The sequence below is a fragment of the Juglans microcarpa x Juglans regia genome, chromosome 6D (assembly GCF_004785595.1).
Source record: "Juglans microcarpa x Juglans regia isolate MS1-56 chromosome 6D, Jm3101_v1.0, whole genome shotgun sequence".
In the NCBI taxonomy this organism is placed as follows: Eukaryota; Viridiplantae; Streptophyta; class Magnoliopsida; order Fagales; family Juglandaceae; genus Juglans; species Juglans microcarpa x Juglans regia.
The window spans coordinates 36,747,092-36,763,402 of record NC_054604.1 but is presented as its reverse complement, the minus strand read 5'-3'; the positions used below and the strand labels follow the sequence as shown (position 1 = coordinate 36,763,402).

The 16,311-nt window shown below is 39.6% G+C and overlaps 1 protein-coding gene and 1 non-coding gene across 2 annotated transcripts; one reads left to right on the top strand and one right to left on the bottom strand.

Annotated features, from left to right (window-relative positions):
• Positions 1-6,744: 6,744 nt before the first annotated feature.
• TRNAF-GAA lies at positions 6,745-6,817 on the top strand. Its single transcript has one exon. It is a non-coding gene; the product is annotated as a tRNA-Phe (tRNA).
• A 3,758-nt stretch (positions 6,818-10,575) lies between these two features.
• Positions 10,576-13,166, bottom strand: LOC121268842 (GDSL esterase/lipase At5g55050-like). The gene is made up of 5 exons (XM_041173107.1): positions 12,841-13,166; positions 12,579-12,718; positions 11,784-12,017; positions 11,376-11,625; positions 10,576-11,046 (listed from the first exon to the last, which is right to left on the bottom strand). Exons 1-5 carry the CDS (start codon positions 13,076-13,078, stop codon positions 10,826-10,828), a joined length of 1,083 nt encoding a protein of 360 aa, XP_041029041.1. The 5' UTR covers positions 13,079-13,166; the 3' UTR covers positions 10,576-10,825.
• Between the last annotated feature and the right edge of the window lie 3,145 nt (positions 13,167-16,311).

Genomic DNA, 16,311 nt, shown 5'->3' with positions numbered 1-16,311 from the left:
GAGAGCCAATGGGCAGCATCCCTTGGGCGCCCATCTACAGAGCGGGCTTGAGCCTGCTCAGCTCACAACCCAATCCACAAGCACCCTTTAACAGGATGTGATACGGCCGGAGTTTTTAAAAAATGGCCCAAACAAAACCTGTTTTTGTTTTGTTGAAAAAAAAAAGGAGGTTATAGGCCGGGCCTAAAACATTGGTTTAAAAAAAAAAAACACTTGTCTTACAGACTACAACGCAAATTCATCAAAGCCGAAAAAGATTTAAAACAAGCCTGTATACTTTTAAAAAGCAATAGATCACAGTGCGGCTTCATTCTTAAAACACATGAGGACACTATTCATCTTCCTCCACCATACGGTTATAGTGCTTGTAACGGAAGAAAAATTGGCCTTCATGGCAGTGCATCTCCATGGCGGAGCTGCCCTATGCTACACAGGTTGCAGTGCTGCCCTATGCGGCGCTGCCTCGTGCAGCACAGATGTCCTGCGAGCGATGCACCCAGTAGTCCCAACCGGTGCAAGCAGCGCCATGGAAAATGACCCAGCTGGTGCGCGCGACGCCATGGACGGCTTAACACCCAGTTGGTGAGCCCATGCTGCACCATGGCAGCGTCACACAGTTGCGTGCGATGCGCTGTGCAGGCTGCGCCATGGGCGACATCGCGAAGCTGCAGTGCTCGTCGCCACCCATTCAACCAGCGCACAAGGCTCTGCCCTCCGTGGCAGACACTCTGTGGGGTTCATGCCTTCCGCCGCTCACTGGTGCAGGTTGCACCTGGTGGCCGCAGTACCTAGACGGGGCATCTCCCTTGGCGCGCGCTGCTCCTCTGCAAGCAGTAGAGGCCGCAAAACGTCCCTGGTGGCGCCAAGGTGAGGTGTCGCGCAGAGCACTTAGCTCTGCGTACGGCCCTGCACGCGGATTTGCCCGCTGCAGTTCAGCCTTCGGCACCACCATGGTGCATGGCTCCGCGCGAGGCAGATCTATACATGCCTTGGTGAGCAGCGATTGCTATCACCCAGCACCATTTTGTGGTATTGTGCATCATGCAGCACCCAGTGCAGCGTTGCTTGCGGCTGGTGGTCGAAGCGACATGGGCGCAAACCTTTTCTAGTGGACACTGCTGCCACATATGGCTGTGTCCTTGTTGATTCGATTGGGTGGCTGCAGCCATTCCACAACGGCGCTACCACCGTAATGGCAGCCATCTCGTTGGTAAAAAAAAAAATTCATCGTGCATAAATATTTCAGTAAATGAAATTATAAATCGCACGTCAAAAAAATACAAATCGAGAACAATCGATGGGCTCTGATACCAATGTTAGAAATACTAGATCAGAATGCACAGCAGAAGCGATATTACCTCACAAAAAATATCTCGGATCTAGTGCGGTTGTTCCACGGATTCTCCAGTATCGTTGTTCATCCACGATATTCATATTGATGGTGGAGTATACTACGTGGTAATACCAGAACAACACTCACACTTTCCACAGCCTAGATGCCTTTACAAGAGAGAACCATTTAAGAGAGACATCGTTCTTGATGCAAGTTTCTATTCCAAAAAGAGGGAAAGACTATGTAAATAGCCTCTCTAGTGTAACCCCCTGGCTGGCCATTAAGGGCCAACCATCAAGCCTCATGAAGTGGCTTAAGAGCCATTTCATAACCCTCAAGAGGAGGTGAAGGGGTGCCCACTATGGGTGCCCCTTTCTTACAGTTAGTATATCTCCTTAGTAGTTCGTGCGTGAGCTTAAAAGAATAAGAGAGAGTTCTTCATACCTAGGGGTTGGCCTTTATACTATATTTTTGGGTGGAGACAACTCACACCTGGTTTCGGGGAGTTTCTGTCACTTCAATTGTTCGCTTAGTCCGAGTCATTTAATGTGGTATGGCTTCTGGGGTGGTTTCATTAATGATACATAGAATCTGCAGAGTGGCGCCATTAATGTGACGTGGCTCCCTGACTCACTTTACCCTGGGGACGCTCCCTATTAAGCCCATTCATGCCTGCTGTTAGGAGATCAAAGGCTCTCCATATTTTCCACCCACTTGCCTGTATAGGCTCCTGAGGGTAGGGTGTCATCGGGGTGGCGAGTCCCATCTGCCCCTGCCATTCGCTTTCTCTACACATGGGTTGCTTTGTGGGTGAGTTTTGCTCGTGGGCCATGTACTCTGTAGAGGTCCACTGACTCATTTTAGTGAAGAGTCGTTGGGCTTGGCCGGGCTCTTTGACTTGCTTCTCCTGTGGTCCCCCATGGGCTTGCTATATATGGGCCGATAGGCAGGAAAACTCTCTTACAGTTACCTCACCAATTCTCATTGAACTAGTTCGATAGGAATTCCTTCTTGCCTTCATCTTTATGCTATATATTTTTCCACAGTCGCTGTAGTTAAGATTCTCTTCCCTAGAAATGGGCGGTTATTACTCTCTGGGCTCTTTTACTTGTCAGGTTTCGGGCTCTAAATTATGCATGTATGGCTTTTTAGGTATTTTAACGATGTTAGGCGATGATTCCCCTCCTAACTTTATTGACATATTTTTTGACAGTTGGATTTTGCACTTTATTGTACCTTTCCAGTTCCCTCAGCATTGATGGTGTTGGGCAGCTCCTTCTCTCCACGCCGCATTGTTTAGTACATGTTGTGGGATGCATGTATGTCTTGCTAGCTTAGTGGGGGCTCGTGCGTTCCCCCAACTTTGGAATACTAACCGTTATCAGGGTCTATTTGAATTCCCCCTTTCGTCGTTGGGGCTCATGTCGCGTTGTGTCGCGTGTTTTACGGGATTTGAATCCTTTCACATCCCCCATCTGACACATGGGTACAGAAGGCTAACTGTCACTTCCCCCTTATATAAACACAGTTTTACCCTCTTTTTTCCCCCCTTGACCACATCCTCATCTCTTTTTGCTCCAATCTTCTCATTCTCTTTGCTCGACTCCTTTTCCTTTTCGTCGTTATTCTCAGCTTCAATCTCAATGGTGCCCAAGAGGACCATTCAACCCAAGATTCCAAAGCAACTGGACCAACCAGAGGTTTGCACCGTGGACTAATTCTATATCGGCCACAATTGGCGTTCGAACGTCACCTTTGAGTTATTGTCGTCATTGGCTTCTACCTTCCATGTCTCAAAATAGGTAGTTTTTGAGGTTCCTGCACCATGGGAGAGGGTTGTCGACAATGAGGGTTATGCCTCGAAGGTTGCCCTCTTCCCCAGCATATTCTCTTGCGAGCTGAGGTTGCCCTTCCCTCTTCTTATCTGTGACCTGCTAGACCATCTCACATTGGTCCCCTCTTAACTCCATCCAAATGCTTGGAGGATCTTGATGTGTTGTTGTGTCCTTTGGTAGTGAGCTTTGTTGAAGTCAGGCCTGGACCACGTTGACCTTACTGGCCTCGAGTTTCTCCTGACCCACAACCTCATAAAACATGAAGGGAACATTTGTAGTTTAAGGGCGATGCACGCCCTCATTTCTTTGGAACTGCGTTATCGCAAGGTCAAAGATTGGGCCCTAAATTTTTCTTTGTGTTTGGCCAAGGGTGAGAATTTCTGGTTTGGCAAGTGAATCACTGTGAGTTCCCTATTCGAGCCATATTGGGGTTGTTCTTGACGACAAAGCGATACAACCGAAGGCCTCTCCCGAGGAGCTACGTCGTATTGCTCTGGTCAAAGAATGGGTACAAAATCACCCATTCGATGTCCTCTGGAGGCTCTCCTTCAGGAGGAAAATATAAGGGCCTTTTTACCTCCCCTTGGTCACACCGTTTTTAACAATTGCACCATTCCTATGCAGCCCAAAGCCACCCCAGCTCGGAAGCGTTTCCCAAGTCCTCCTCCAGCAAGCAAGGAGAGGAAACTCTGCATAGAGATTGCTAGGGCTGACAGTAGAGGGTTGCAGGTGCAGTTGAAGATGTGGAGGCGGCTACCCGACCATTCCTCGAAGAGAACCTGGTATAGGCCATTCCTTCATCAGCGGCAGAAGGAGCTCGAGCAGAGCCCCTCGAATGGGTGACCAAGTCTTTGATGGACTTCTTCTTCGAGATCTCTCGCACTAGTTTATTGTTTGCTGCATCTTATCGATTAAGAATCATGTACTGACTATTCCTATGCTTGTTTTTGTTGGCGATAGGGCGCATCTCAGCTGACCGCTTTCATTGTGGATGACCAAGAAGTAGTTGAAGGGGAGAACCAGGCCCTTTGCTCGTTGGCACGACAAGCCTTGCGGTGCGCCCAGGGGGAGAGGGAGGAGAATGAGCGTTTGGAGGTAGAGCTAGTGAAAGCCGAGCTTTCGCACTAAAAGAGCCAGGAGAGGTTGAGTTGGCTCGCGATGCAAAAAAGTTGATAGATTTTATTTTCTAGGAGATTAATGCTAGCTAGCAAATTTATATGTTATTTAGGCATTTTTTGTACGTTCTTTCTTCTAATTAGTTTCTAACTTTACTGTTGGTTTGAATTAAAATAATGTACATGCATGTGATATTAATGGCATTGATAAAATAATTAAACGGAATACTATGTGCATGAGAAATTCTTTTTGAAATTAAACACAAATAGTGGACAGCATTGTTCCGTAGCTATCCAAAGGTTTTAAAGTTTAAAGTCACAATAAAAAAAAAAACACATCGTGTTTGAGGCGTGATTTATGACCATAAACATGACATGGGTGCCATTGGAAGCTTATGATCATAAGTACTGTTTTATAGCATTCACTCTATTCATTTTAGAGAAGTGTTATAGTTACAAAAATATCTCAAATTAAAGTAAACCAATAAACTAATTGATACGACTTTATGTGATATGTTAGATTTATTTTACAATAAAAATAGTTTTACAATATAATATACCCCATCAAGCCACGTCAATTTGTAGGGTTTATTTTTGTGAGTTTTAATTTTATAAGATCTTTTTGTGCTTAATACATTTCTCTTCATTTTATAAAACATGAAATATTTTATTCATTTCACAATTCGAATTATATTCATGAGTGAAATGACCAAAATACTAAATATTTTACTATTTATTTCACTTGAAATTGAGATGATCCTAGCCTCAAATTTATAATGACCGATGAGTCTCACAGCTTTTATGTGTATGTGTATATATATATATATATATATATATATATATATATATATATCTAGTTAAGTGTGATCATCTAAATTAGCAAATGACCAGATCTTTAGACTTCAGGACCGTAACTAATGTAATAATAAAAAGCATGCAACTTTTACCAATAAAGAAAATCATGATTTAATTGGTTGTTCACAACTAAAACTATCAAATTTGTCAGAACCCAACAGCGTCTTAATCACAAGTATATATAGATATATACATGTATATATATATATATATATATCAATATGTATATGTATATGTGTAGTAAAATATTCTTTCAACAAGAACACCAATAATAGCAACACGAACCAAGATTGAATCAAGAAACATAAACAGAAAAATACATCAGATAGAAAGACGAGAGAATAAAATGAATATACCAAGAACACAAAGATTTAACATAGTTCGATCCTTACGGATCAGCGTCCACAGGGGGAACTGACCAGAGATCGTATTATTCAAGTTTCAAATCGTAAGGATGTACATGTTACAATATTCAAGTCATCAATATAACCTTAACTCTCTCAATCTCTCGAAGATTTACAAGTTTCTCTCTGGAAAACCTTCATCTCTCGAAGCCTCTATCTCTCTAAATTCCCTTTTTCTCATCCGGCTACAGTGGATATCATAAGCCTTATACACAGCTACCACTTTAGTAATCCTAATTACATGGATTTAGACCACGTGGAGATGTGCTAGCCGCTAGATTATGCCAAGAGCCTCAGAATTACAAAGATAGATGAAGGCACGTGGTCACTTCTTTGACCCTTAGATACAAACTAAAGAAATTAAAATTACAATTTTATTCTTCTAAAAATAAATTGTTAACACACATTAGTCATCAATATGTATATGTATATGTTACGTCCTGACAAAAACATAATTCTGCCATGGATTTCTTGAGAAATCAAGGTCAAGGAATGAAGAGATGCTTTCGTGAACAGAGAAAACAGAGAGAAAATATCTTGGAGTTTTATTTCTGAGATAAACTTTTCTATATTCACTGTAGTATACACGTGTGGTATATTTATACCCACATCTAGAATGACAAAATAGCAGTAAAGTAAACTGATAGTTACATCATACTATTAAGTGCAAAAATGTAAATTGCCGAGTACAACTAATACAAAGAAACAAAGAAAGAATGCATATTTCTAAGATGACCTTTAAATGTTCATCTAGTTTGAGAGTCATATATAGAACATAAATGATATTTACAGTTACGAAGTCCGCAAATGCTCTCACAATTCTTTTAAAAAAATAAATAAATATGAGACTCATATAAAAATAAATAAAAATTAATTTTTTAATAGTAAACTCTACTATTTTTTAAAATGATTTCGTGGCTCTTGTGCTCTCCGCTACTTAATGTAACCTTGCTCCGTATAAAATCCACGACATACTGATCCTGAGGGTTGATCTTTCTTGCCGAGATTGGAGGAACGGAAGTAGTACTCGGCTATATCATTAATTACTTCCTATCAAAATGGAGAATTGAGACTTTGATAAAAGCTTCTGAGTTCTGAGTGCCGGAGGGTCGTACGTAGCTGTTGCTTCAGCTCTTCATACATATTTTCTTTCCTGATCGATGATGTAAGAATATAAAATAAGAGACACAGAAAGGCAAAGAGCGGGGATAGCTCAGTTGGGAGAGCGTCAGACTGAAGATCTGAAGGTCGCGTGTTCGATCCACGCTCACCGCATTTTTGTGTTTCTTAAATAGTAATAAAATATTTTAAATAAGAATTTTTTTAAATTTTGAGAAAGAATAAAATAAAATAAATAAAAAATATTATAAAGTTGAAATATTATTAGAATATAATTTTATATATATATATTTTTGTAGATTTGAAAATGTTAAATTATTTTTTATCTTTTATTTGAAAGTTTAAAAAAGTTGTAATGATTAGTTTAAAAATTTTATATTTAAATTATGTTTAAAAATAAGATGAGATGAAATGAGACAAGAAAAATTTTGAAGAATTTCAGAACAAGCCCTTAAACCCCCCGACTAAGGTTGCGTTTAGATATTGAACTGAGTTGAGTTGAGATGATAAAATATTATTAGAATATTATTTATTATTATTATTATTATTATTTTGATATTTAAAAAAGTTGAATTGTTTATTATATTTTGTGTTAAAATTTAAAAAAATTATAATAATAAGTTGAGAAGAGTTTGACTTCCAAACGAAAGCTAGAAGAGCACAAGTTTTGACATACCAATCGTTCATCATTGCCATCGAATATTCCGGCACGCCCAGAAGCAAAAATTATCAACAAATTCGAAAGAACAACCTCCGCATGACCAATGGATGAGGAGAGAATTATCAATCTGATAGTCTTCTGGAAGCTAGCCAAAGTACACACAGAAACTTACTAATTAAAGTCCCACTTATTTGAATTGTTACACTTGTAAGGTGTTATTTGTTGGTGCAAAAGGGATAGCAAAACACAAAATAGTCAGAGAAAAATTTGTTTAAAGGAGCGTTGCAATATTGCTTTTCTTAAAATAATATTTGCGTCAACCAGTAACGGTATGCACTCAGGTTACAAGTAAATTTATCTCTAAGATACAATAAAGTTCAAAATAAGTCTGTTTGTCAAACTGCATTATTCACACAAAAAATTAAATCTCGAATACTCTCAGATTTTGCTATTCAACTAAGAGAAACTCTTTGGGTTGGTCTGGCTGATGTTGGGCGCTTAACAGCCCCCAATCACAACATGCCACATATGAAGTTTTACATTAGACACAATAAATCCGATTCATCTGATTAGACCACACTACCAGTCAAATTTGAGAAGAGAAACGAATTCCTTCATCTTTACATTCAAAACCCAGACCAATGCCATCACACCAAACCCAGACTGCTGCCACTGCACCAAACCCAGACTGCTGCCGCTGCACCAAATCCAGACTACCACCGCACTAAAGCAGGTCCGTCGCTGCCACAGCCGGACAACGCCATTGCAGCCACCAATTCTCGTCGTCCCCACAAAGCTCTTTCTCCCCCATTTTGTTCAGTCACCCATCACAGCCTTCGCCCACTTGAGCAGCCGTTGTCCCCCACGAAGCTGTTTCAGTCAGTTTTTGGGCTTTACCTGCGGCATTCAAGTACTCGGAGGCTTCTTCCAAAATTTTCCTTGCATTATCTGTAAGGTTCTTTTTTTATCCCAATGCTTTCACAATGTGTTTCACTACCGCAATTAAGTGTTCTTCTTCTTCAAATTCTGGAATCTCACAATCCCCCATGGCGAACAAGAAGCAGAGGCCAAAAAGAAACAAAAGGCCGACTATGAAATCTTTAAATTCAACAAGAAAAAACTCCCACAGCCTTCTCACTCCTCTCTATCCTTACCACCATTCTGAAAATGACTTTAGAAACCTATTTGAAATCCAAATTGAAATACCAAAAATTATCAAATACTGAACATTTGATAAAAAAAAAAAAAAAAGACAAAAACAATTCAGAATTAAAGTCATGCATTTGTTAACAATAACATGTCCTCTATTCAAATCAAGCATATACCAAATACAGGAATCTGAACAAAAAAAAAAAAAAAAAAAAAAATTGAAGGGAGGGTGGGGTCAAGGCGGACGCTTCACAAACGGAATACAGGAATTTGAACAAAAAAAAAAAAAAAAAAAAATTGAAGGGAGGTGGGGTCAAGGCAGACACTTCACAAACAACAGCGTTGGTTCTAGGAGAGGAGCTCTGTCATCAACGGGAGAGGTGGAGGGTGGGCTTCGGTGGAAGAGGGAGAGTGGAAGGGGATTTTTTGCAAGGGAGGGAGGGAGACTTTCACAGCGTTATCAGCTGTAGACAGGCATATGAGATGTGAAATAGAAAAGTTACGTGGAACAAATTTATTGGCAGGTTGTTGTTTAAGGAATGGCAGACTGACCGGTGGAAAGTTTTTCTCTTCAACTAAAAAATTAGAAATTTGTTCTCTCGAGAATAAATAAATTCTAACAAATTTTGAAGAAGCGAAAAACTTGGGAGAGAGAATTTCGAAATTGAATTTTGGGATACTAAATGAACAGGCCAAATGTTATAGATGACCAAAAGATGTAAACAAAAAGTTATATTACTTTTCATTTTTCTGAAAAGTGTTCGGAATATATATTGTCTGTTGCTATAAGACTCCAACTGGTTGGCACCAGGTTGAATCACAGCGTGCGTGCATTGGGAAAATAATTTTTTTCCCATGCGTTGCAACGCCTCATCACGCGTTGCCCACCTCGCGTGCGCCCCTTGACGTTTGCCATGCGTTGCATCGCTTGCCCCACGCTTAGTCTGTGCGGATTGGACTGCACGCCTTAGAGCACTAGTAGTGGACTCAACAAAACTAAATTATAGCTAAAGAATAGCTAAAGTGCAAGATAATGTACAATAGTGGGCTCAACAAATGAACAGTGATTTTAACTTTAGATTAAATCACTGGCCAAATTTATTGAGCCTTTTTTTTAGATTAAAATATTATCGTCCGCTGCTTCTTCTCTCCCGCGCAAGTAGAAAGATTCCAAGAAACAACACGGGCTGCCTTTCCTCATTTCATTTCCTCTCTTTCAGCTTGAACAACCAAGCACCGAAACAAAACCTACTCATGAAGGCCATCGACTCCCACCATCGCAACCACACAGAACGCCATCGATTCCCAATCGCAACTGTGGAACGCCATCGTCTCCCACAGTCGCCACCGTAAGCCACACAAACTCCATTTTTCTTTCTTTGTTTTTTTTTTTTTTTTTGGGATGCCAGTAACTTGATTCTGGATTCTCCTAGCTGAATTTGATTTTTGGATTATAGGACCTGAAATCCGTTAGGCTATGCTTGAATCTGAAGTGCAAAACCAAAGTGCTTGAAGGGAAGAACTTGTTCGTTGGGCTATGCTTGAATCTACTTGGGCTATGCTTGAATATGAAGTACAGTATAGAAAAGATGAAAATCTCCTCGCGTGTTGTTGGTTGCTTGAATCTGTGTTGCCGTCAGGAAGATCCAGCTACCAAAGTGCTCGACGGTCCCCTTTGCGACGAGAGAAAGAGAGGACTCAAAGAACTGGGTAGAGGAAAAGGGACGAAAGAAATTTTTGGGCCGTAATTATAAATAGAATTAAAATAAATGGAAGTTTAAATCAATATTTTAATAGAATAGTGATATATTTGTTGAGTCTGTTATTTGATATTGTTAAAAAGTGACTAGTTAAATTTGTAAAAGTGAATTTTATAGTCAAATTTTAGCTAAAGTTTGTTGAGGCCACTACTAGTACTCTTAGGCTGTTACAAATTATCAATGTCAAGAATTAAAAACCCCTCTGTGACGTAGGTGTGGCGGCTTGACCCTCAGCCATTTGAGCAAATCTAAAGCATCAATACCACTAATTCATTTAATGTTCTTATGGTATGCAAATAAACACAAAATACTATAACCTTCATCAACTTTCCATAATTCACAACTTCCAAAATCAACCCAAAAATATTATTAATAAATATAATATATAATTAATCATGAAAATATTTCCAACATTATTGATATATATTCTGTGTCATGAATTAAGCACGTTTTCTTAAACCAGAGCCGCTTCTTTCTAAAACATTCATCGTTACCAATACTAATCATGTGAAGAATCATGGGATTTTGTTTTTTTAATGTTGGGACCACCTAAGAATGGCACACAGGCTGTTTTTATTGCTGGCCTTGGAAGTCTTAAACGGCTACTAGCTGCCTCATATTCATTGGAAATGTGTATTGTGATGGACCATAAAAAATATGATCCACCAAGATGCGATAAGTTGCCTCTGTAGGATGGACCCGATCAAAAAATACATGGTCGCTTCTGTTGGAGCAATAGTTTGCAATTGGCAGGCAAAATATTTCTGCATTAAGGGTTCCCAGCCCACAACAGGCAGCTTTAACCTCTACAAATCCTGCAAATCGAATATGAAACGTCTTTGATCGTTATTTTGTTTGTTTTTAAACGAAGAAAAGAAAATAAAGTTAGATCAGAATGAAGTAGAAATTATGAAAAAGGACACTAGTTCTGACAAAAAAACATGCAACAGAATGGACTCATTTTGGATTGTGAGCTTTATTTTAAGAGAAGTGCTACACAGAAATCTCACATTCTACACACCACTTTAAAAATATATGAAGATAAATGAGTAAAATCACATGTTTTTAAGTGGCATATAACATTGTGAGGCTTATGTCTAGAATTTTTCTTATTTTAAAAGGAGGTGATATGACTAGTCTTTACCATAAGCAGCTGGATTCAGGATGAAGTTGAGCAAGACTTTATAACTATCAAAGTATGAGTAGTGTAGGTCTTTCAGATCTGATTTCAATTTCTGCAACATTGATACAAGGCCTTCATTGTAGATAACAGACCAGTAATTAATTTCTTCATTGCATTCTTCGTTTTTGGTCTCTCTCCTTCTTGCTGGGCAGCATCCTAGTGTTGCTATCCCAGTAATCACAAATTTACGGGCACCACGATTGTATAAATACTGCAGAATGATGATAAAGAAATGATGAGCAATTAAGACCTTAAGTCAGGAATTGTAGTATACTGGTTACCAGATCGAACTCGATTGTCAGCTTGCTTTGTTAAAAGTGACCCTCAAATGTTGACCTCATTTTCAGGTAGTGACTACCGATCCATTACCTTCAATTTTGCCTCTAGTGTGAGAACCATTGAATCCACATACTGCCGTGGGCTAGTCTTGTTGCGGAGATTGGACGACCCGAAGTAGCCAAGGATGTCATTGTTTCCAATCACAATGGCAAATATTGATTTGAATAGAAGCCTTTCTGCACCAGAGGATCCTAGCTGTATGTTCAGGTCTTCATAAACTGTTGAGAAATAGTCTACTTGTTGTGTCAAATGCACGGACTGGAACTGTGCCAATAGATTGAAAGAAAACAATTGGTAAGTTAAAAGGAAAATGATTTACATCCAACATTTTTTATAATATTTTACATAATTATGTTGTAAATGAGAGGTATTTTTATAAAATATCTTATAAAAATAACATAATTTTATAAAAATACTCTCATCATTAATATCATTACTCTTCGTCAAATGTTTGAGGCGTCAAAACACAACAAAAAATATGTAAAAGTGGGTTTCAATAGTTTCCAGCTTTGGGTAAATGGACCAATTCCAAAAGCCCTACTCTTTTTTTCTGAGCCAGTTTCGAAGTGTTCTTTTGAACAACGTCTTGCACAACTGAAAATGAAAGAGCATCATGGGTATTGCTTATTTGAGCAAGGTTGTTTTCGTTGTACAAGAAACTGGACAGGAAATCCTCTCTATACCAAGAGAAAAAATGGGTTTAACAAATGAGAAGCCACGAAGGGGGGAAAAAGTAGAAAGGAAACTGAGCAAAATCAAAAGTAAAATAGCTTTTCTAGGCCTAAAAACATAACTTTAAGAAACGAAAGTAATTGCTTCACCTACCGCATACGGGTCTGTGCGATCCAATATTCTAGCACCTCCGGAGGCGAAGCTAACACCGGTCAGGAACGACATTTTATTCTTGCTGGACTCGTATACCAGAGAAAGATATGGTGGGGAAGTTGGAAGGCCTACTTTCTTAGCTGCGGAATGCAGTACTATTTGTTTTAAATCGAGAGTTCCATAACGGAAAGGAACAGATACGTATTGGTCAACACGTGAAGGTTTATTACATTTAATAAAAAGGATGATTCGATCCACTTACCCAGAAAATCTGCAGCATTCATGCCATTCGTAAACCTGCCGGCCGGTTTTTTGGTGGGGAGGTCGATGCCATAGTAAGGCAAAGTTGCCTTTGCAACAGAAAGCTCTAGGAAATTGTTGTTGCCAACATCTACCAGTGAGTCTCCAAATACGAACATGGCTGGAGCCATTTGAGCCTCTGAAAAATTGAATCTGATAATGAGGAAGAAACTCGCTACAAAAACAATATTGTATGCCATTGTGGTAAACAAAACACGCGCATAAACCCCCCCCCCCCTCTCTCTCTCTCTCTCTCTCGTGCGCGGTATACAATATATGTCAGCGCGGGGGTCGGCCGGGGTTGCGGTTTTATGGTGGGCAATGACTTGACGTGACGGACATTTATGTCCATAAACAATGTTGTAAACCGTATCTGGAGCCTGGATTGGATTAGTTATCTTTTCAGAGATTTTTTAAGGTAAGAGCTACTAGCGTATTCAATTTACCCAAATTTTGGTCGTGACTTAATAAATAAACAGTAATTTTAACTTTTATTATTTTCAATGGTCAAATATGGCTAGCCTCTCTTACTGGCCTAATATTATTTTATAATAAAAAATTCATATTTCTCGCATGATATTTTTTTTTTCTTCCAAACTATGAGATTTTCGTTGAAAAGAAAAGAAAGGTACTGTTCAGTTACAAAAAGATTAACCAAACTATTATAAATACAGAAATTAGGCCAAAGGTGAGTCTTTTCCATTGTGAAAATTTATCATGCACTCTGGCAGTTTGATAAGAGGTATTTCTCTAAAAAAAAGCATTTGAAGAAGCCCATTGCACCATTGTATGCGCGCATCAGTTCTGAATCTGATGTATTTTCTCTTATCCACCCTTCCGTGAGTCACTCAGAATTTTGTAGAAGTTGTTGTAGAGCTGAAATTACAACTTGTGAGTCACCTTCAAAAATGATGTTTGCCCATTGGTTCCTAGTAAGCATTTTAACTCCTATAAAAGCTGCTAAGGCTTCTCCACAGTTTGGATTACAACTAAAGGTAAACTCTGTTACACAACCCACTATATTTCCTAAATGATCTCTCCCTACTACTGAGGCTGTGCTACCTGCCTGTCTTACTGCTACCCTACTGCTGAGGCGTGCATAGATTCTCGCATGGTATTTGTTTCGCGTAATCCACAACTCAAAAAAGTCATCTTTGTCTTAAAACATTTGCCTTGTATTTCGCCCAAATCGCACGAGCTCAAGCCAGTGCATACAATCTGCAACTTCTCTCTGTCGAAATCCCACGATCTCACGCCATCGAAGTGGACAGCAACTTCTCTCTATCGAAATCCCATGCCCAAATCTCAAATTGTCGTCTCACACGATACAATATGTGTACTTTTCTACAACTTCTATTTTGCAACTTCGTCGAAGTCATCTTTCTTTGCAACTTCTCTTAGTCAACTTCTATTCAATTTCTTCTCCGTCGAATTCTTCCACTAGTAACAACTTTCTCTGCAATTTCTCCTATGCAACTTGTCTTCAATTTATGGTCTAATTGGTTATTTCTTCTTCGTTGAGTTCTTCTCCCATTGCGAATGCTTTCAGAATTCATCTTCGTCGAGCTCATTATTAATGAGATGGTTGATTGGTTATTTATGGTCTGATTGGTTATTTCTTCTCCGTCGAGTTCTATTGTTAATGAGATGACTGATTGATTCATAAATTCTGTCTATGGCCTTTGGACTCAATCAATGGTGAACATATTTATTTTCTTTTATTATTTTTTTGGTGGTAGAATGGAATAGAACAGAATTAGAACAAATTTTCTCAACTTGGGTTTCATTCTCATATCTATTAAGCTTTCAGATTTTTGTGGTTGTCATTCTGAATATGCACTTCTGTGCAGAATTAGTGATTTTGGGTTGCTATTTACAGTCTATAAGCTTTCAGATTTTTGCCTCGGGGTGCACAAGCCCTTGACATAGTGTTTGATTTTGAGGTTTGAATTCCTTTTTTTGGACAATCAGTGCCCATGTTTGAGACTTATGGGGTCATAGGCACACTAAGAACTGAATTCATTACTAACAAATACTCGGCTAATGTTTGTTTTAAATCATAACCTGTCCTAAATACATCTTTGAAAGTACATGCTAAACGATAAGCATCAAAGTGGAAATTCTAAGTTAGTCATTCCTAGGAGTTCTTTATTTGCTTGCTTAGGTTTGTAGGCAGGCATTTTTGTACCTATCATTATATTTTTGTCATCTTTGAAATATATGAGACATTTTCTTGTTTGTGGTAACAATGTTTGAACACACATTCTTGATCTCAAAGTCTCATCGAAGTGTAACACCTGGGTCGAGCACCCAACCTATTTTCTAAAATTTTCTTTATTTTTTTTTTTTGTATGACAAGCCCTTTTGGAATTTCTGAAAAATTTTTAGAATGTACTACCGGCTTTTTTTTTTTTTTATTTAGACGGATTATGTTTTTGTTTTTCATTGGGCTTGATTATGAGATTAAAAATCTTTTGTGGGCTGAGAAAGTTTTTAGACAAGTTGGTTTATTTTTTTTAAAGTTGTGTCATGGCCCAAAACTCAGCGAAAAAGCCCAATCGTTATTCCTTATTCACTGCTAGACGTGGGCCCTAATAACTGTTTTGGGCCAAAAGCCCTAGCCCATCAGATCTTGTTTCGGACCCACATCATACATGTTTGTCTCGCTAGGGTTATAGGTAAACACTACATATGAATAAGTTTTCACTTCACAAGTTCATCGCACAGCCCCACAGATTTCTCTTCATGCACACCTTCATCAAGTTCTTTTTCCTCGTCCGGTTTCCACGACATGCATGATATTGCACGTCTCTTTCCTCTCTTTCTCTAGGGTTTTTGTTCATTGCCTATAAATATATACATGCGTACGGTCTGCATGGGTTAGTTTACCAAGCTATGCAAACCTCCTACGACAGTCTCCACCCACGCACAGAAGAAGCACCACCACAAGCTGCCACCCTCCACAAACCACCTCTCTCATTTACCTATCGGGTTTCCCTTGTAGAAACCGTAAGCCGCAACCTACACGACGTACCGAGAGTCACTCCACGGAGGATACGCCAGCCATACCCCCTTTCTCTTTTACTCACCTCAACCATCAGCCGCTTAGATCTCCGTCCTTCACCTTCGTGCCCAGCCCACGCAAGATCCGCAGCCACCTGCATAGAGAACCAAAGACCCCTGTTTTTGCTCATCAAAATAGAGCCAATATCTCCACTGCGTAAGGCTCCTCTACGAGCTGCCCAACCACTAGGAGGGTTGCGCAGTGCAGCCATTGCCACCTCTGCCCAGGGCCGCTATCACTAGCTGGAAATCAAGCCTCCATTGCCCAGTGATGTCCAGCGCCACCGTCCGAAGCCTCCATGCACGCCGCATGGTGCGTAATCTCCCTCTCTGTCTCTCTGCCTCTCGCTCATCATTTTCTCTCTCACCC

What these genes read in the sequence shown, in the direction of transcription:
- LOC121268842 (XM_041173107.1), bottom strand. Translation starts at nt 13,078, where the DNA reads ATGGCATACAATATTGTTTTTGTAGCGAGTTTCTTCCTCATTATCAGA. An exon ending in GAATGCTGCAGATTTTCTGG is followed by an intron (nt 12,719 to 12,840) that starts GTAAGTGGATCG and finishes TGCATTCCGCAG; the next exon opens with CTAAGAAAGTAGGCCTTCCA. An exon ending in CCTGAATCCAGCTGCTTATG is followed by an intron (nt 11,047 to 11,375) that starts GTAAAGACTAGT and finishes TTCGATTTGCAG; the next exon opens with GATTTGTAGAGGTTAAAGCT.